This window comes from Gambusia affinis, linkage group LG16 (genome assembly GCF_019740435.1).
Source record: "Gambusia affinis linkage group LG16, SWU_Gaff_1.0, whole genome shotgun sequence".
Lineage (NCBI taxonomy): Eukaryota > Metazoa > Chordata > Actinopteri > Cyprinodontiformes > Poeciliidae > Gambusia > Gambusia affinis.
The window spans coordinates 18,851,194-18,873,147 of NC_057883.1; the positions used below are offsets into that span (position 1 = coordinate 18,851,194).

General features: G+C 36.4%; 1 protein-coding gene across 2 annotated transcripts; it reads right to left on the bottom strand.

The window, feature by feature from the left end:
• Positions 1-2,200: 2,200 nt before the first annotated feature.
• Positions 2,201-17,346, bottom strand: gabrg1 (gamma-aminobutyric acid type A receptor subunit gamma1). Of its 2 annotated transcripts, none has more exons than XM_044143510.1 (9): positions 17,072-17,346; positions 11,267-11,427; positions 10,994-11,061; positions 9,847-10,067; positions 9,540-9,622; positions 6,818-6,955; positions 6,576-6,728; positions 5,021-5,223; positions 2,201-4,935 (listed from the first exon to the last, which is right to left on the bottom strand). In XM_044143510.1, exons 1-9 carry the CDS (start codon positions 17,146-17,148, stop codon positions 4,657-4,659), a joined length of 1,383 nt encoding a protein of 460 aa, XP_043999445.1. In that variant the 5' UTR covers positions 17,149-17,346; the 3' UTR covers positions 2,201-4,656. The 2 variants fall into 2 exon arrangements, with proteins under 2 accessions (XP_043999445.1, XP_043999444.1); XM_044143509.1 differs by having other exon boundaries at positions 2,201-4,938.
• Between the last annotated feature and the right edge of the window lie 4,608 nt (positions 17,347-21,954).

Genomic DNA, 21,954 nt, shown 5'->3' on the forward strand with positions numbered 1-21,954 from the left:
GATACTTGCAAAAAGGAATATGAAAGAAATGACATGATATGCTGGAGTTTCAGAGTACGTAGCTTTTAAATACATTTAAAAATGTTCAGCTGGCAGTCATCTATACAGTTTTTAAAGCCTGACATGGAGATGAAAGCTTGTTTTTTTTTAAGCCAAGGCAAAGCAGAAATAGAGTTGCAAAGAAAATGCTAATTTCACTGTACAACGACAAATTTGATTATATTGTGATTTCAAGCAAGTTGGCCATATTGATGTAATATGTTTTCATTTAGTTGTAGTCTAATTGAGATTATGCCTTTAAATCATTACCAGATTACCATTGTAGTTTGGAATATGTCACAATATACAAATAAATACAAAAACAAAATGGTATCATGGTAAGAGAAGAGTTTCTGCAATGTAACCAAAAATATTTTAGTGCATCATCATGATAAGACTTAAGAATATGTTACATCTCTACAATTTATTTCAACGGTTTCAGTTTCAACAAATCTGCTCCAAATGGTAGGAGATTTGAGTTGTTTTATTATTTATCAATTTAAAGATTGTAAGATTTACAGCAAACAGCAAAATCAAGGACTAAGAGTCTGTCTAGATCCCGAAAATGCCCATAAAGTCGTTCTTTATCAGTTTTTAATTACGCCCCACACTGACATCCAAATAAGATTTAAGCTGTTTACCATATGCACATAAATCCAGAATTTAATGTGTTGCTTGTGTTTATTTAAGGTATATAGTGTCTACTGTCAAGAACAGCATTAGCACAATCTGGACCAATTACTATCCAGTTGCATTACCCCTCTTGTGGAAATATTGTTTCTGTTTCTTGCATTTGTGAAATCTGATGTGATTTCTTATTATGTGTATTATAGTTAGAGCCTGTATTATAATACAGAGCCTGTTTCATACTATCTCTGGTAAACTAAGCTTTTATTTATTTATTTTTTATTTTGTTGCGTTATCCAATAAAACAAAATAGCGAAGCTTATTCTATTTCCAGAAAACAACATTCATGTTTTATTCCAAATAAAATACAGCTCACATTTATTTAAGTTGACATGACCTTGTTAGTTTTCTCTTTATCTTGTGGGAACATGTTCCTGCAACCTCTAGAAAACATCTAATTTCATCCTGTCAAGAGAAACAAAGCTTTCTTTATCAGCTAGCAAAGAGCATTTTGTCTTATTTGGAGAAAACAACGCTTGCTTTGTCTTATCTCAATGAAACATCTCGTATTTTCCAGTAATATCTATTAAATAACTTAGTTAATTTTGTTGTCTTGCCGTAATAAATGTATTATTTATCATGTCAAATTAACCTGGTTAGTTTTCGCTTTATCTCAAAAAAAAAAAAAAGATTGTTTTTGTGTCAGCAATGTTTTATCTGATTTAGAAGAAAAAAATGCTAAAATAAAACCCCACCTTCTGATTTAGATCTATACTATCCATCCATCCATTTTCTATACACCCTTTGTCCCCAATGGAGTCGGGAGGGTTGCTGGTGCCTATCCCCAGCTTAACGTTCCGGGCGAGAGGCGGGGTTCACCCTGGACAGGTCGCCAGACTGTCGCAGGACCTATACTATAATACAGAAATTAATTATTCAGTATTTGATCCAGTTGAAGAGCCTTATACTTCTGTCAGTGGATGTTCTGTCCCTGCAGGCCACAGCAGTTAACAACATTTTCAAGGAAATCAGTTGGCAGCATACGGTAATTGTCCTGGTTTCTGATATAAAAAACAATTATTTTCTGTTGATTTTAAAATAATTTATTCCTCTCATAAGAAAACAAGCTCTTTAAGCTCATAATAACTTGATAACATGGCTGTATGTTAGCTAACATTAAATTATAAATTCCTGTGAGAACAAAAGCAAAGATTATTTAATACAAGAGTTACTTTTTACAAAACCAGTGTAGTTTTGTAGAACATCACTTGTTTCTACACTTCGTGCTTGTTTCTTGCTTAATTTTGCAAAATCACATTTTGCTACACTTAACTACGGAAGAGGATTAGGGCCACCGAAAAAAAAAAAAAAAGAATTCCGACTTTAAAGTCAGATTTCTGAGAATAAAGTCAGATCTCAGAATCTGACTTTATTCTCAGAATTCTGACTTTAAAGTCGAATTCTGACTTTATTCTCAGAATTCTGACTTTAATCTCAGAATTCTTTTTTTTTTTTTTTTTTTTTTCCGGTGGCCCTAATCCTCTTCCGTACTTAACTGTATGAAAAAGTGTTCTATAGATAAATATGAATAACACAACAAGCTTTAACTCAAACTAAGAAAATACCCTCTTGTGCAGTGGCAATATACTACAGCCTGCAGCTGTAGAGGACTGCTGTTAAGTCTGTGGAAGAAAATCAAAAAGTATAAATCAAGTTCTGTGCTGCATGGATAAAGTATATGTGCCTCATTTTTAACGCAAGTTATTTAATCAGTTTAGCGTTAAAGCTTAAACCAAATAAAGTGCAATGGAATGCAGTGAGTGAAATGAAGTCATGGGATAAGACACAAACTTGTCTTTAAAGTTCAAACTGTATTTTTAATTAACTTTAGTTTAGATGCTCTTTTCCTGATTTGTCCACAGTCAGTTCATGTATCATGTTAACCAGTTGGTATGCAAATAAGATATCTGATTAATGAGTTGTGCAATATTCGTTTTGACCAAATGAACTTGCAGTTTTCCTAAAACTATGTATGCTTGCATAGATGCCAGTATATTCCTGATTCAATATCTTTGTTTTACTCAAGAACATTTTGTCTCAGGCAACATGAATTCTGTCTAATGTTTAAAACCTTTCATATTCTGATTTGATTTAATCATAATGAACAATTTCTCTTAAAGATGGACTAATTTGATGTTTTCTTTGTTCCATTTATAAAAAATTTCACTTCAGTTCTATTATGTTACGTTATGTTATGTTCAGTTCTGTACAGATGTCATCATCCACAAAAAGTAGTGACTTCCTGTTTTTAAAGGACATGACTTTAAAATTGCTTGTCTTGTCAGAAACAAGTGGAAATACAGATTTATTTGCATCTTGTGTCATTTCTAAAAAATAATTTTTAGGTTATGTTGCTTTTAATATGATAATAGTTGGCCATTAAATGCCGATTTATAAAGTTTACAGCCATTTTACAGCTGCATGTTTAAAATGTTTTCTAAATATTTACAAGAAATTATCATTAGCTTTAAGCAAATAATAAATTCTCACTTTTTGATAATAAAACAATTAATATTAACAAGGCTTGAAATTCCATTACTATAGACAAATATGATTAGAGCTCCTGTGCAACAGAAAATCCCTCATGAATTCAGAAAAAAAATTGTGACAACTGCTTACTGTTGTCACCTTAGGATGAGTTTATGGGGAAAATGAGACAAAATGTCACCTGAAACTTTTCATGGCTTGATATCCTTAATGTCTCCAATGAACATCTTTTAAGTGTTGGGAGGGTTTTTTCTTTAATCACAAAGTGGGAAAAACAACAAATTAGTGTTTTTCATTCTAAGATGTATGAATGCTTGAATAGCACTGAATGCATATGAGGCAAAGCATAAAATGCCCTTCTTCTTGTGGTCCCAACTTTTCTTCTCTGAAGGTACGTTTTCTAGGAGTAAACATCTAATTAATTTCAGAAAGAAGAACTGAACTTAATCTTTCTGTTTTGCTGCCAGATTTTCTTCAAACTAAAAACAAAAGATGAATAAATGGAAGCTGTGTAATCTAGAACACCAAACTACAAGTTCATTGAAGGAAATTCTTACATTTTTGAAGAAATTACACCCTTTTTAAAAATACATGCATAAGGAGAAAATTATCCAGACAGGTATCTAGTTCTCGTAAACAATCTGCTACTAAAAGCTGCCTGTAAAACTCTATTGCTGTGCTGAAGTACAATGTTATTGAGAAGTGCTTTAGATGCCACAGACTTTTATAAAATGATGTGCAGCTTTTTTTATGAACGTCTTCGGTAAGAAAACAATCAGTTTACAGCTGGAGAGGTTAAGTTACCAGTTGATGTGTTTGCTTGAACAGGAATAAACTCAAACCTTTTTTTTGCAATATATAATACATGAAAGTATAAAATCTGTCTGCCATAAAAATAACCATCATCACTCCTAACAGCCTGCAGGAAAAACGCAGAGAACAATTAAGGTGTATTTGTAAAGGTACGATCCCTGACTATTCTGAACCAAATTAATTGGCCATTGTTCAGATAAGTTACTGGCTTTTCGAAGAAAAATTAAGGAGCCTATCTTCAAATTAGAGGGGCAATATCCCTCAATTGCAGATGCAAAGTGCAAAGCATGATATCAATGCACAGTAGCAAAGAGAAAATAAACATTTGGGCTGTTGTATTAAAGACTGATGGCAATAGTTCCTCTGTGGAGACTGGAGTTTCACATGTGCAAACACTTTATAGTTAATTTCACAAAAAGATCAGCCTAACATTGATGATTTTTCCTACTTATTGTGCAGGATCAAGATGTTGAAGCTGTTATCACTAATATGCCATGCCTCTCTGCAGCCAGGCCCTTTATATTATCAAAGCAAAAGTTTGCAAAGTTACTTCTAACTAGTCTAAAAGCAGCTGATGCACCTGCAAATGTTAAACTCCAGCTGATTTCAGTTATAAATAAACATTTTCTTTTATAAATAAAGATAAGCAATCCAGTAAACTAGATTAAAAAGGCCAAAAGCAGTCGGAAAAAATATTCGCGAGTAAGAATCAATCTTTGAAACTCGAACGTGCATCCTGTTTTCTCTCCAGGCTCCTGATCGACAGTCATCGAAGCAGCAGAAGAAGCTGGCACAGTCTTTTCCATCTAAGCAATCGTAGGCGTAGTCGTCATCTTCGTGATATGGAACAATGTTGTTCATCTGCAATAGGGATGTTCCAGGTCGGATGTTTACCATGCTGGGAACTCTCTGCTGCAAAGAAAACACAGTTACGTTCACTGCTCAGTTTAGAAGAATAAAACCAGAGCGAGTCAGATAAAAGTTCAGTTTGTACCTGTGCGCTGCTGTTGGCTTTAGACTTCTTGGTCTGCCGGTTGCTGGTGAAGTAGTGCAAGGTTCCATACTCCATAAGAGCAGCGAAGGTGAAGATGAAGCAGACAGAGACGAAGAGATCCATGGCAGTGATGTAGGAAACCTTCGGCAGAGACTTCCTGGAGATGGTGCTCAGAGTTGTCATAGTGAGGACTGTAGTGATTCCTAAAAAGGGATAAATATAGGAATTAAAAATTTTTTATTCATGGTTAATTTTTTGTTTAACATGAAACATAAAACGTAAAACAGAAAAACAGAAAATTTGCTGAATTACTGAGCAAAGCATAGAAACCCAACAAAAAATGGCAGCTTATTAGAATTGTCCATCAACACCTTGATTAGTGATCGGCAGATTGAAAAATCTAATTTTTTTGATTTGAAAAATTCAGTTTGCCATTATGTGCTGGGACTCTTATTTGATGCAAAAAAGTAAAAAAATAAATATGGTGCAAAGATTATGAAACCATGTAGTTTTAGTTTAGCCTGACTTTGTGATCTCTGAAGATATGCTCTTCAAGTCTTTTAAAGTTTTTCTTAGGATTTTGTCTGTGCTTTCCCACAGTTTTTTAAAATCATGTTACACTTTTCAAACTTTCTGTCAAACTGCATTATGAACAAAGTTTAGGACTCAGAAGAAATGGTTGTTAGGACACTCCGACAAAATCCTCTTGGATGAAATTCCTTAGAAGGTTTCTTTGCTTTTTCCCCAGTCTATTTCGGATAGTCCTGCTTTCTGCTTTCCTATCTCACCTGATTCTCATTTACTAATCATCTGACGCTTGTTTGTCTTTAGCTTTGTCAGTATAAATACTCCCTAGTTTCATTTATTCATATGCTCAGACTATTGTGCATTAGTTCAGATGTCCTCTAATTATTTGAACGGTTGTTACGTTTAAATCTTTAGTCACAGATGAACATGAGAGCAACATTTTTAAGTTGGGGTCATTCATCATCTCTAAAGACATTATCAATTCCAGTTATTTTTCAAACAATATCAGTACCAAAAACAGGTGACGCACCAAGACAATCATGTAGCTATATTTAAAAAAACAAATAAATTTTGTTTTTATCTTTTATCCTTGGGAAAACATTACAATCAGTTAAGATTAAGGTCAGCTCAATAACCAAAGCAAATATTACATGTGGGATTCCCCAAGGCTTCATTTTCAGATTATCTGAAAATAATCTGAATTAGCACTCTCTGCTAAGTGTATGGAGTACCACAGGCCCTCTTATCAAAATTGTCCTGGTAATGCAGATTCATTTTTTTGTGCAACCACACAACAGTTCAATAAAATCACATAGTGTCTGTGATTTCAATGAGTGGATAAGTCAGAATTTCCTCCAAAGTACTGCAGAAAAGGCAGAAATTATTATTTTTGGTTCCAAAACTACAAGATTGATCGATTGTGGTTTGTCATTTTCCTTATTTGCTCATAACAAAAGAAAACTTGCAGGACCTCAGTTTGGCAGGATGCTAGACTTTCAGATGGAAACATTTTGTAAAGATTTCCAACCTAGAGATGTCCGAGCTGGGACGGCATCCTTGTTAATCCAGAAGGATACCCAGGACAAGACCACTATCATGCTGCAGGGAATGTACGTCTGAATGGTGAAATAACCCATCCGCCGACTCAAGTCAAAAAATATTGTCATTATGACATATTCCCCTGAAACAGATTAAGCAAATTGAAGATGAAAGGGTTTTTTCAATTTAGAGCACTGCAAAACTAGAAACAGTAAGGCGATTCTGTCTTACCTGATTGAGTGTGTGCCTCATCGGTGGTATTCCTCATCCCAACAAAAGCAAACTGGTAGAGTCTCCAGTAACGCTGGTCGGCCACCTCCACTGCCCGCCTCTGCCACCGATATGTGATCTCGTTTTTTGGATAACCATCTGCAGAACACCCCAAAACAGATGAACCAAAAGCCTGCCTCATTCCTACAGCATCAGATATTATTCAATGTAGCTCACACATAGACTGTGCAAGAAAGATGGATATAGCCACAGCAACTTAAAACTCAGCTATTCTCAATGATTTATGTACAGTTGTTATCAGTCACAGCATCCATTTTGGCCTAATAAAAATCTATTTCATAGAAAAGTATCTGACATAGCTGTCCAAAATATTGTCTAAATTAAAGTTTGATAAAAGCATTTAGTGTTGGTGCCTACTGTAATAAAGTTTCATATCAACCTGAGTCAGTTAAATATGTAATTTGTTATCAACAAAAATAATGAGATGCAGCTGTAAACAAGAGATGTTCACGAAAACCTGTCTGGTGTTTACCAGGCTCAGCCCTCCTGTTGTATTATGGTCTAATGATTGCACAGATTATACAGATAATCTGGAGTGAGCAAAAGGTCTTTTATCTGTTTTGATGAAAACTTGCAGGACAGGATCTTGTTAATGTGCAAATTGTGACATTTTTTGTAAACTAATTTAGATCTGAGATATTTGTCTTAAAACTATTTTATTGCTATCCAGTTTGTGTTAAAAGGTGGCTAGTGCAGTTGAATTTTCCTATTGGTTCCAAATGATGTAACTTGTTCGATGTCTATGTCACAGCCCCGATTTGAGTATAAACTTATCTCATTCATGGTGAGTCAGGAGTTGGAAATATAAAGAATTGAGCAATAGCATTTTCAGCTTTTTTCATTAAGGAGACTGAAGTTATGGGATGTTGTTCCATATTAATGCAGTGGAAAACAAATTAGCTATAGAAGACAAAAGAGGAATTGTTATACATCTCTTCAGTTGGAAAGGAAGGGCTGTTTTTGATCTAATAAAGTGGCAAAAGGTCTTTCCTATTTAATCCTTTCTAAAGAGCAGGCAAGTTCATACACATATTTGGCTGCTATGGCACTGAGTGAATAGCAGGTTTAGTTTATGGTGGGCCCTAAAATGAATACGACTTCTGAATATTACTACAGTATTTTCAAGAATAACCCATAAATATAAATACTTCAGTTAGGATGCCTAATGCAAAAGGACATGTATTTGTCACCTACTTAAATTATGTACTGTAGAGTGAATAAAATCAAGATTGTGATCTTTCCTTTAAATCAGAGTGGCTGCATCCTTCCTTTACATAGTTTATGAGTGGTTGTTATTCATAGGAAACAGCATTAGGGCAAAGAAAATGGGAGCATTCAAAATGTCACTGACCTGCTCAGTCACAATAAATTTCTTCAAGTTCGCAAATTAAGTTTGATTCTAAATAGTCTAAACCCTTTTCACGATCCAGTGGGTACACCTTTTTGTACCCCCGCAGTCAGTAGTACCATGTGGAAACATTTGCTTCTCTTTTTGTAACTGTGTCTTGATCCTGCTCATTAGTTTTGAGATTTTGGAACTTCTCTTAAAAATGCAGAGTGGCACCTTAAACGTTTTAAAAGAGCTGAGCTGAAAGCTCTGGCTTAGGGATAAGGTAAAGAACTCCATCATCAGATGGGAACACAGAGTGGAGCCCCTGCTCCTCTTCATCAAAATTACTTGATGGAGGTACTTTAGGCTTCTGATCAGTAAGCCACCTGAGAAGGAGACCCAGAACTCACTGAACAAATCTTCTCTGGTCTGGGAATGCCTTGAAAGAGCTGCAAAGGGATTTCTCGGTTTCCCTTCTGCATCTGTCTATGTCAAGTTTTACTCTGTAATCTTTTATATTTTATAAACAGTTGGCCTTGATTTCTGGCTTATCATTGCCATGATAATATACTTTTAGGAAAGGTAATTTCTTGGTTACCTTAGAGACCAAATATTACATTGATGTAAAATGTCTTTTTTTCTGAAAACCATATCCAGTTACCACTGTACTGTACCCAGGACAAGACCACTATCATGCTGCAGGGAATGTACGTCTGAAAGGTAAAATAACCCATCCGTCGACTCAAGTCAAAATATATTGTCATTATGACATATTCCACTGAAACAGATTAAGCAAATTAAAGATGAAAGGGTTTTTTCAATTTAGAGCACTGCAAAACTAGAAACAGTAAGGCAATTCTGTCTTACCTGACTGAGTGTGTGCCTCATCGGTTAGTGTAGGCTTGAGTTTATCACAAACTCATGCTGATTCAATAACATTTCCTGTGACTGAACTGGCTCTGACATTTGACATAAACTCAGTGGAACGTTCTTTGTATTTTCCACTGGTGTGTGGAAGATTAAGAGCATGATATGTCACGAGAAGCAAAAGCACAATACAAGAGACAAATGAAGGATGACAGACAGCATGAATCAGACTGGGGAAGGGTGCAGAATTCATTAAGTCTGTCAGCAAAATGGTAGTAGGTGACCTTCTCTTTCTGCTGGTGGAGCAGATGATAGATTGGTACAGCCTCAAGCAGATGGGCTCTCTGGCAAGGAAAATGAACACAGGTGTTGCCATTGTGCTAGTCCCTTGTTCTAGGAGAACTAGGAAGCTGAAGTCAAGATGACGGGTTAGAAAATGAGAGAATGTTACGTTTGACAACCTACAGCTCGAAAACTCCAGTGGACACGAGTGCTCATCCATTGGAAAGTTATGCAGCTTAAGGTAACACTCCGCATTAATAGTCAACCTGATAAAACAGAATTGTGACAGAAGAAAATCAAGTCTCAACATTCTTTTGTGTGCTTTTTTCTCACTCTTTGAAACACCAATAAAACAGACAAATAGATCATGGTTTGACAAACTGGAGTTAATTTAAAAAGAAACACAGATGTGCACACTAAAGCTGCACAAACAACAAATATCTTTAGAGTTAACATTAAATATGCTAACAAAGTGCTGCAAGTGTCCTACCTCAGTGTGTACATGACTCGTCCATTACTCCACAGCCTCAGAAGTCGGTTGGGAGTTGTGATCCAGTGGGCATCGGATTTGCGGGAATTCCTGAAGAAGGTGTCAGGAATCCAGATTTTGCCTACCATGTTACTGTTAAGCATGAGCAGCTTCATCGAACTGTTGAACTTCAATCGGCTGTCATACCATGTTTGGGCAAAGAAGATGTCAATGGTGTATTCCTGCAAGAAAAGGTCGTTACAAACATTGGTATCCATTTTCCAATTCTGTTCCATGTTATGTTTTCAGTATACATACATTGTTTTTTTCAATTATCAGAACTTCTTTCACCACTTTTCAGTTGCATTATGCTTGTTGAACAGAGACACATCTAGGACATGAAGGACACAAGTTTAGCAACCCTGCAATAATTCAAATTGCAGGGTGACAATGGATTAGAAGTTAAGGGCTCAAACCCCAACTGCCCATTTTAGTTTTTGTGTCCTTGGGACAGACTCTTCCCCTACCTCGCCTGCTGGTGATGATGTTCCGAGGGTCCAGAGGCAACAATTGATTGACAACCTAGCTGAGTGTGTCAGTTTGTCCCAGGGTAGCATTGGCTACAATGTAGCTTTCTACCATCAGCATATAAATGAGTGTGTGCTATCGGGTGAATGACTGATTGCAGCCTAAAGCACTCCAGATATATACCTACAGCTAAAGTGTTACACAAGTACAGGTCATTTACCATCTACTAACAGGATCATGTCAGGATCATATCTGTGCTGCTTAGCATGCACAGATAAATGCAGAGGTCCATTCACCTTTTGGCAAAAGTGGAGGAAGGCTTTAATATCATCATGATCTGGACTTAGAACGGGTTATTGTCACTTCTTCATGGGAATTTTACTGGTTTTGCCTCAAGCCAACCAGGCCAAATTAATCTCCATTAGCAGATTCTGTGTGGATCTCCCCATTTTTTGTAACTACGCCAAACAATTAGCAAATAGTTTTTATTAGACTGATACTTCTACTATTCATTTTTGTTCACCTCTTGGTAGGTTTGGTCAGATAGTTGTCCATCTTGATGGTTAATCCAACTTTTTCAAAGCACTAAATGGATAAAAATGAGAATAAGCTGCAGCTAAATTGGTGGAGACTGCCTCACCATGTTGATGGGGTCCACTGGTCCGATACTGTTGACATAAACTGCTGTTTCAATCACAGTCGGCCGCACTGAAACATAACATGAGGACAGGAATTTACATGTAATGCTGCAAGTTTCTGTCCAAAAACAACCAAGCTCACAATAACAATCATAACACTCATTACAATAAATGGAAATAAACTTTAAATATTATAAATTCTGTTTGAATATCGATAACATGTTTCCTCTAATGCAGAAGGTGTTACGTGGAGATGAGAGGATTTTTTTTCTCACCTCCGATGTCAGGCCGCAGTTTGTTGTCGTAGCCCTGCAGCAGTTTATTGAGGATCAAAGTCACGTCACTCTCATAGACCTTTGGCGATAACACCCAGGTTTTATTTATGGGTACATCCTCGTAGTCTTCATCTTCCTGTTTACTGGGCCCAATGGCTGAACTGTGAAGAAGAGAGATAACCATAAAACATTAATACATATCCAGAGATTCCCAAATGTTCCTCTGTTGTTTTAGCTCTCATTTGGCTTTCCTTGAAGGAGAATGAGTGCTTGATTAATCTTGTGAACTGAAGGTGAAAATTACTGTGCGAGGAAAATCAGGCAGCTATATGCAGCTTTTAAACTTTCGAAGGAAAATAGAGGTGATTTCTGGCCAGATGATGAATCGGATCACATGGACATCAACCATTTGTTAGACTGAGAACCTTGATGAGAACAGAGGTATTTAAGATGTGAGGTGCCTGAGCATATGCCAAACACATTTTAGTTATATTCTGATTACCGTAAACATCTCGCACACATCTAACAGATTAAATTGGATTTTATTTCTTATTTAATAGTTGACAGGCTGCATACATGATTTTATTCATTAAGCTGCTTATTCTGGTCTTTATAAAATACATATTCTTGGTAAAATAATTTACTCTACTTAAGCACTAGGGTTTTACATATAATAAAATTAAAATGATTGTATCTTTGTCAGGTTCTGAAATTGAGTATGAAGCTTACAAAAAGACACAACACGTTACTCAATATTATGTTTTTGAAAAAGCCAAAATGTATAGCAATTCAGGAGGAATATCTCCTTGTAGTCATCTGTTGTTTGAGTTTATTAGGTCCCTCATATCATTATGGAGGAATTTTGACTCGTGCCTGCAAACCGAGTGCTTCAATCACCACAGAGCTTAAAAGTTGGTATGCTCTGTTTATGCTAATATCTCAAGTTTGATTTTCTTAAAACATGGTGCTTTGCACAATGACCAAACCTCTCTACCTTTGTGTCATCTATCCATTGTCCCTGATCTCTTTTGACTCATTTTAAAAAAACATGTTCTTTTATAGAACAAGCCTTCATTCTGTTTGCTGGGGGATCTAATATTACGAAAAACTGCAGCTGTTTTTTTTTTTGTTTGTTTATTATTATTTTTATTTGTGAATAAACATTGTTTCAGTAGAGTAGTGGCTGGCAAATAGTTTGGAAGTGGCCTGATTTCCCTTCCAAGGCTTATTTAAAGCATTTGTTGTTTCTTTATGGTTATTGCTGATGTGTTTCAGTCTTGACAAACAAATTGACAAAACTTCTATTTTATTGTGGAGGTGCTGATTCTGATCAGTGAATCAATGCATTTGATCAGCACCATTGAGCTAGAAGATTACCTCTTAAATCTTTCAAAAGCAGATGGGATGGGCTTTTACAAACCTCTTCTAGATTAGCTTCATTGTGGTTAAATAAATGGATGAAAATGTAGAGTCCATATGGCATTAAATTACTGGAAAACCTAATATTGATCTGAATGTTTTTATTATATCTTATAATCTAAGACACTTGATTTGAAAGAGGAAGTGAATATCAGATTTGCAGTTCAGCTAACACAAAATATAGAAGCTGAAGAAATTCAGAAAATCAAAGACATAATAGCAAAATAAGCAGGCTAAAAGGCAGACTTCCATTTTGTGATTATAACATCATGGCAAAAAAACTAGAATGTTTTCAAACTCAACTGTCAACAGAGGTGATGTAATGAATAAATTAAATCTGCAATAAACATTACTGTGGTGCAGATGCAAAACATCCAGAACATCTGTTTTCATCAGTGACGCTTCACCCTTGAACGCCAACATTTCAGAACTTTGGAGTAACGACTCTGACATATGCAAAATCATGCTGGGTTTCTTTTTTGGCTCTGCATCCTTAAGAGCAAACTGTACAGAAAAGCTTGTTTTTAACAGAAGATTTTTAGCAATGATTTTGTTTTTGTTAATCGATTTAAATCTTCCATCCATGACATATGCAAGCAAGCTGCTCAAATCTGTAACCTTGTGTTTCTTTTCAATTCAATGGAAGGGTTATTATTTTCTTTGCTTCTAAAATTAGGATCAAACTGCCACTTTTTGCCACAAAAATGGAGTTTATTTTTAGGCCAAACTGCAATTCTTAAGCAAACAGAAGAAGTAGTCTCATGCAGTGCACCTGGACAATATTCAGAGCACTTCACTTTTTCCACATTTTATGTTACTTTCTTATTCCAAATTGTATTCCTTTGTATGCCTAAAGTACATTTCACAGTAAAAAATAAGAGTTTTCTCTTATTTAAATGAAGATATGTGATCTAAGTATGATTTTTAGTTTAAACATGCAACCTGTCTTAACAGAAATCAAAGTCAGGACACAGCTTTATGCAAAAGCATACATCATTTAATACTGTTGGTTCACGTGCAGTAATCTTTTACACCTCCTCTGTCCACTTTAGTAACATTGTTTAGACATGTATCAATAGAAATGATGGCATTTGGATTCATGTTATATTTTAAAATCTATCAGAAACTGCGTTCTTGCATTATTTTTAATACTTTTATATAACGGAATGTGTTCCTAAACCATATAAAGTAAAATATGTCCAAAAATAAGAAATGGGCTTCGTGAAACTCTAAGCAGAAAAACTCTAAAATGAATCCTAGGTTAAACGTGTAGCTTTAATAACACACCAGGTTTTCATCCCATGTGAATAACTGATTGTTTCTTTGTTTCCTCAGAACAAACATTCCCTTTAATTGTTCCATAGATTGTGCTGTGTGAGGATGCTCAATATTGCTGGGACTCCCCAAGGGCAAAAACCAGCTTTTAGCTTATAAAGCATAGTTCTGACCTGTGCTTTTTTTTCAGCACCAAAAATAAAAGTTCAGCAGTTTCTACCTCTGCACAAAAAATATATTGGTCTTGTGTTTGCACAATCAAAGCACAAGGTTGTGTCAGGTTGCATGTCAAAGGAAGAGTGCTTGGATTCAGTGCAGACAGCAGCACTTCTGGAATGCCATTTAAACAGAGCTATAAGCAGTTTTATGTGTCTGCTATCTGATGAGTCCTGCTGTTTCTATTACAGGCCGTTCCACATGGTCGAACTCTCAGCTTGTGCCAAATGACGTTGCTGCTGTAGTTCCCCGCTAATAAACACAGACCTGATACTATAAGGATCCCTGCGGACCTGGCGTTCTGCCCAGGATTTAAGCTACTCTTTCCGGAATAATTCTGATAGGCATGATCCTCCCCATGGCACAGTGACCTAATGAATAGACAAATATGTCTGTGTAGTCACCTTAAGGCCTAAATGATGTTGTGATAGGGATACGACAAAGATCTAAAGTGCTGATCATAATCTAAAAATAGACTCATAATAAATCTATATCTTTATTAATAAAATAGCTGAAGGCAAGACAGTGGAAGAGTAAAAATTGGAAAGCAAATGTTGAAAAAGAAAGAAAAAAACCAATTATGGATTAAATAAATGAAAGAAAGGTGAGGGAAGAAATCAACAAATTCAACAAACCAATGACCGAAATTATGAAATTACAAAAAGAAGTCTAAATACAGTTTTTGCCATTTCTAGCTTTCATATATGAACAAAACGTCTAAATGTTTTGATACATCTGGAGAAAACTAAACCATCCTTCTCCTATGGCACAACGAATAAATACATTTTTCAAAAGTGTCCATCAAACTTTGATTTCTCACCGTAAAAGACAAGATTGATGGAAATTCTGAGTGTCATCAGGCTGTGGTTGATGAAGATTTTATTCACATCCCAAATAAAAATTACACTCATATCAATTTTAAATCCGTTCTGACCTCATCATTGTTAATATGACCAACCATGCACTTAAAGTGTTGGTAAAAGACAACAGCCTGCACTGCTGCAGACATTAAGACACTAGTGGTATTTTCTCATTATATTTGGGAGTTTTCATGGGGGTGTCATTAGAGGCAATGGAGCTTGATGTAGCCCACCAGGGGCGTTGCTTTCAGCACTAAGCTGCAGCCCCAGTTCAGCTTTGATCCTGGAGAGACTTTCAATGATGATTAACTGATTGCTTGGCAGCTCTTTCCGTCTCTGCTTTTCCTGTTCTGACTCTCATTGAGCTTAAATCAACAACAGTTACTCTGCCAAAACTAATCAGTAAAGCTGTCAAGAAACGAACTGCAACACTGACAGTTTCATAACTCTGTTAAATCCACAGACAGGAGTCTATCCTTTTTATGTTAATTTCCTTACAGCCTTACACAGAAACAGCCTGAGCACTGCTGAAGAGACACATAGCATAGTTGGTATTTGTCTGTTGCAAGCACATTCAGACATTTAAAATGTGATTTGACAGTTTTTTTTATATATATATTTTTAGTCTCTACCTAACATATTTTGTCCATGAAAGACATATGAAAATTTTAAGAGTCTAAGTTTAAGTTTAAAGCAATATTTTCCCACGAAAACAGTAAGTGATACATTCAACCACAATGGCCTCTATGCACACTCACTGCACAAGACTACAAGATGGAAAAGAAGAATGTTGAAGTTTAGTCACTATAATACAGGAAAAACACATCATAGTCAGATGAGAACTGTACTAGAAAATTATGGATTTGAAAATCAAATCCATAAGATGATGCAAGCACTGATTTCCAAATAATAGTCCTTAATACAGAACAAAGGAACCTTTAAGTGGTTTTAGAGAGAGTGTAAAACTGTTAAAATGGCCCAGTCAATAACTTGACCTTTATCCACTTTTTCCACAACATCACCAAAACCTCCAAGATTTGGAGACTGTTCATGTGAAAGAAAATCACACCAGAGCAACACATACTGCCAGTTTCTCGTAAATTTTAACTATTAAAGTTATTACTAATAAAGGATTCCTCACAAAGCAAGCTTTTTCAAAAACTTTGTCATTCCAATTTTTTACTCAATTTGTTGACTAATTTGCTTTGATTTTTGTGTGTGTGAGGGGTTTGGATGTAACCAGTATCGATTGGAATTTAACTTCACCAATGATATACAATATGTCCTTTACTTGCATCTGCACAATCTAGATCCAAATAGTTGTCCAATACAGTTAAACTAAACCATTAAAAGTCCAAAACTGATGTTATATTCACAAATAATAAGTACTCATCCAAACTGTTGGTGAGAGAATGTTTCAATTTGAGGAGTTTGGTAAAAACTTCTCCAAGAGGCAGCAAACATTCAGACAATAACTGGCATCTATAACAGAAAATTAGCAGAGACTCTTGGACCGCAGCTGGTAAATGATGGCATGATCGCTCATGGCTAAGAGATTTGTGCTTTTATCACGCTTGACTGGATTACAATGCCTTGTAAGATTCACTATTTACCCTTTTTTTAAATAGCGAGCAGAAATAACAAAAATGACATGTTTGCCTGCTGAGAAATTCCATGTTTTTCTTTTTATAACTTAAAAGGAACTCTCTAATCTTAATAGTATGTGTTAAGTGTCGCTCATGCCATGAGCTCATACACATTTCTTGAACAGTGGGGACCAAAATCATCCAATTTGCAATTCTCAGGTAGATAAGAAAAACACACACACCAAGCAGTCAGTCTCAAGAGAAAAACCAGCGTTCGATTTTAAACTCCCCAGCCACAGCTCTCACAATTACCCGCTGTAAAAATAAATAAATAAGTAAATAAATAAATAAATAAAACACACGCACGCCCGCACACGCAAAGACACTTTCTGCGGTCATTTTCACCCCCTCTTCCCATCACGACGGGCACATGGAAGCGACTCACTCACCAGAGACCGAGCAGCGCGAAGAGCAGCCAGGGATTCATGGCTTTGTCCCGCAGTGCCGAGAAAAGCAGCGACTTCATTCCGCAGCTGGATCCGCACAGATATAACAACTGTGATGTGAATAATAAAAAGCAGCTGTAAGAGTGAGAGGAAATCAGGTGGATTCTGTCGGTGGATCAGGGCTGAATGCAGAGGATGATGGTGAGACATGGATCCATGGTGTGTGTGCGTGTGTGCGTGTGTGTGGAGGGGAGGAGGATGGGAGTGCAGTGAGTGAGGCTGCTTTAGTTCATCTGCAGTGCTGCTGTGACAGATGCTGTTCTCTGACTGATGTCGTTAAGAGAGACGTGTGGTAGCGAAGGTAGATACAGCAACATACGGGTTAATGTTTTATTTTATTGTAGTTCCTTTATAGAAACTCTGTCGCTGTGCAGCTCGAAAGATGATTGAGTACCTTGCTCAAGGGCACACTGACACAGTGCACTTTTATTTTCGCTGCATGTTTTCTCTAGTAACAAATCGCGTCCCAAACTACAACAAAGTAATAATGTAGTTTCTTGATAGTTCTTTCCGTCCATTATTTGTGACATGAAAAGGTTCAAACAGGTTTTAAATCAATGACAACGTTTGTATTTACAAAATACATTTTTCAAATTATGAATCTGCTTTAGTGGGGAAAAAGCTTTTCACACTAATATTGACATTCCTGTAAAAGTAATCGTCCCCTTGTTCAGTCAAGAAGTAACCATAATTAACCACATTACACTCACCCACTCAGAAATTAGACATCACTTAAGCTTTGGCATTTCTCATTCAGTTATGCCACATTGTGCCTAATCTATTTAATTTACATGCAAAATATCTATATGCTGTCTACAAATGAAGAATATTTGCTTTTAGGTCATATTTGGGAAATATTGAACAGCATGAGCCTTCTCAGAAGTGGCTGGTTGATCAAAATTACTCAAAGAGCGAACTGAAGACTCATCCAGGAGATCACATAAGAACCCAGAGCAATGGATAAGGGACTGCAGCCCTTACTTACCTCACTTAAGGTCAATGTTCATAACTGAACAATAAACCTAGACTTGCATTTTTGAATTGGCAAAAATGTTTATTCGTAGATATTTTAATTTGAAACATATTTCAAAAGACTTGCAGCAAAAGAGGATTGTACAACATGCCTCTGGTTCACATTTGCTGCTGTGAGGATATGGATTATTGCATTTCTGAGGATGCAATAATTACACTAATTACAATTATTATACAAAAAAATACACTAATACACACAGGGGGGAAAAAAAATCACAAAATTCACCACACTGAGGGAAAGGTCTGATCAGATTTATTTATTTATTTTCACATGCAGCCCAGTGATGGATGCTGCTTGTGAATACAATGGATTTTGTCAAAATCTCTGCAACGAGAGATGAAGAAACTTTAATTATCACACTAAGAAACGCACACTAAATGGGAGGGACAAGTCCTGGGATGAACAGATCTGTTTGATATTTATGTTAAAATTGACTAATGGATCATTGGTAATGTCACCTTTTGTTATTTATTCACTGTTGTTTTTCAGAATGTAACCATGACCACGTTTCTGTGTCTGGAGCCAAAAGTGATGATGGTGAAACCTTAATCTAATCCTCAACAAAGGGATTGGTCAGAAGTGCTTTTCATTGAGCAGCAGATGGCTTTCTCCATCATTTATAGCCTCCAATTTAACCCCAGCAGCTATTGTTATAAGCGAAACTGTAAAACATTCTGGTCACCCACATAAAAATCTTTTTCAAGTTTTGTCTTCCTGGACATCCAATTTACTGCAGAAAAATTTTCTTCCAGCATGAGGCAATAAAAAAACCTGCATCTCTCAGGTTGCAGCACCACATCTGTCAAGTTATTAATATTCATGATGTTTCCTATTGTTTGGAAATTTACAAACATTGCTTCTAGATGATAGTTTCTGCACTGCCGTAGGTGTTTTGATAAAAATCAACCTTCCTCTTAGGCTTTCCTGGAGATTACTGTGAGATTATTCTCTGTTTGCATTTCCTTCAGGCAACATTTGCTGACAAATGCAGCATACGGCCCTAAGGAAACCAAGGAAGGGGATTAAGTTCACATAAAATAGAGAATTGTAGGGAGCCTTGCTGATCATTGCTAAAGCTATAATTATATATATCTGATCAGAGTAAAGCTGTTCTGCAGGGAAAACAGCTAATCAGAGAGCTGCAAGGTGGTATTTTGCTTTACATGCTGATTGTGTCGGAGAAACAGCATGTGACCAGAGTTCGCTATTAATGCTAATGTCTTTTTACTGCCTTCAAACCATGGAGGCAGGTAATTAATGTGCCAGTGAGGCAGAGATGTTACTGACAAAAACACATTAAGCCTGACACTTTGAATTACGATAAGCGGCTCGGCCGTCTCATTTAAGTAAAAGGGTTACTGTGAGGATACAGTTAAAATCTAGATGAAGAATCCAGGTTTTTACATGAAGGGCAAAGTAGATAAAATGTATGCAAGCCATTTAAAAAATATAGCCAACATCGGGTTGTTGAGGATACCCACTTTCAAAAGTGATCCACTTCAGCTCTTTTTTGTGGATCCGAAGGGACATGTAGTCCCAGTACAGGGTTTGGACCCGCTGTACGCCCTCAGCAAGAGATCAGCCAGACAGGTCAGTGATAAAGGTGTGGAAATGGCTGAAGCAGGTGTAAGTTATGAAGCAATATCCAAAGACTGCAGGAACTTTAAGCATCTCAAAATGGATGTTCAAAGACATGGGCATCTATTTTAACCAAGTGTGGATGGACTTTAAAAGGATTGCTCACAGCTGACCCCCACACAATCTAACAGAGCTCTAACAGTTTTGCAAGGAAGAACAGAATAAAACTGCAGCATTCAGAGACTCATCCCCACAAACTCCATGTGGTAATTTCAAGCAAAGGTGCAGCTACTAAATACTGATGTCAAGTAGCTGAACATTTATACAATATCTTCTTTCTTTCATTAATTTGAAAAAGTCAAATTTGACTTTGCCATTAAAAGTTTTTTTTTTTTTTTGATTGAATTGTCAAAGCAAAAAAGGGGCAAAACACCCAAGGAGGTGAACACCTTTTATAAATGATTCCACACTCAGTATCTGAACAACAACATGTGTGACTCCTTATGCCTCTTGAATCTGACCTGCAATCACTACACGGACCTTTCCACACCTCTGAACGTGAGGTGAAGCTTCTCTGATCTGAGTTGCCAGCTGCAAACTGGGAAGCTGAGGCAGAGAACCTTCCGGCACAGGGGGCGATGGGGCAGAGATGTGATGAGTAAAGCGATGAGTGTGGACATTTGTGACCTCTGGCTACAGCTAGGCCTTCTGAAAGCAACCCCACCTCTGAGATGAAGACACTCTACAGAGCTCTGGGCTCTCTATGAGTGTTATTAAATAATCTGAGCCACAGTGACAGCTGCAGCATTATCTCTACATGATTTCTCCTCGCACATCTGTAGTATGTACTTACTGCTGTGGAAAGAAATAAAGCACTGTACAGGTTTACAGTGATTTCTGTTCATGAGCGATGGTTGAATTCCCTGGATGTGAGACCAGCAGGAAGGATAAGGTGATGTTTGTGTGGATCAAAGCCAGGTGGAGGGGAAAGTACAGATATAAGGGTAAATGTGCTGATTTGATGTTGATGTTGCTCTGAGGTGGATTACAGCCCCTTCAGCTGCAGACACTCAGCAGTTGATCTAAGCATGCCAAGGATCAGGATGTCACGGTCGGAATAGTTGTACATGCTGTAATGTAAAAATGGATTTAAAGATGCGTATTGTGCAGTTTTTAGTAGCAAGGTGTTAAGATAAAGTGCTGCTCAGTTGGGTTCATCAAGTTCAACTCTCATTTATTTCAACACTCCTGAGCAAACATGATTTAAAGTAGAAGGAGAATGCTGGCCGAATATTTATTTCAATCTAAAAAGTATTTCTGGGGAATTCTAGTGGATGGAAAAATGAACACCTCCAAAAACCTCAGGCTCTTTTTTTCTGATGAGGTCTAATTAATTAACTGACATGCTGTCAGTTAATTAATCTTAAGTAATCTTTTCAATTAAGCTGTTTTATCTTGAGTTCCAGGCTGGATTCATAAATCTTTTTAACAGAAAAAGATCATTATGATTGTATTTATGATAGAGATGTGTTCAGGTCTTTGATCATTAACTAAAACAACTCTAAATAAGGATGATTTATCGAAAGGACAGAATGGAAGGAATTTCTTAATGTCACTTTAATTGTTTTTTGTTTTTTTTGCACAGTAAAATAATCTGGGGTCATTTCCAGAAGCAAGATTAAGTTGGATAGCTGTGTGATCTCTAATTTCTCTCAATGGCACTGCATCAAGAAATGTTCATCAATAAGTGATAGAACCAGATGAACAAGAGATTACTTTGGATTACTTTTCTTCTCTGTAATGTTGAATTGGATTCCTAAATCCCAAAGTAGCTTTCAATGAACAAACAAGAATCCTTACTTGTACAGAAAAGGGCAAAAGTACCACATGAAAAATGACTATTGTTCACACGCAATTTTATGAATGATGTGTCACTAAAAGCACATGTATGTGTGGATTTGGAATGTATCATGGTAAAACCCATGTGCTTCACTCGGTTTGTATGGGTTTCACACATTTTCACGTCACATTTCCACATGGTGAACCATGGGGAAGAAATATGTATCTTATACACATGATATGCATGTGATACATATGAAAATAAAATTAAAATATAAATTAATTATTTTTTGGGATGAAGATCCATAGATAAACTAAAGGGGTTACACATTATTTTAAGAATTTCCATTCCAGCAAAAATAAATTTCCCTTTTAC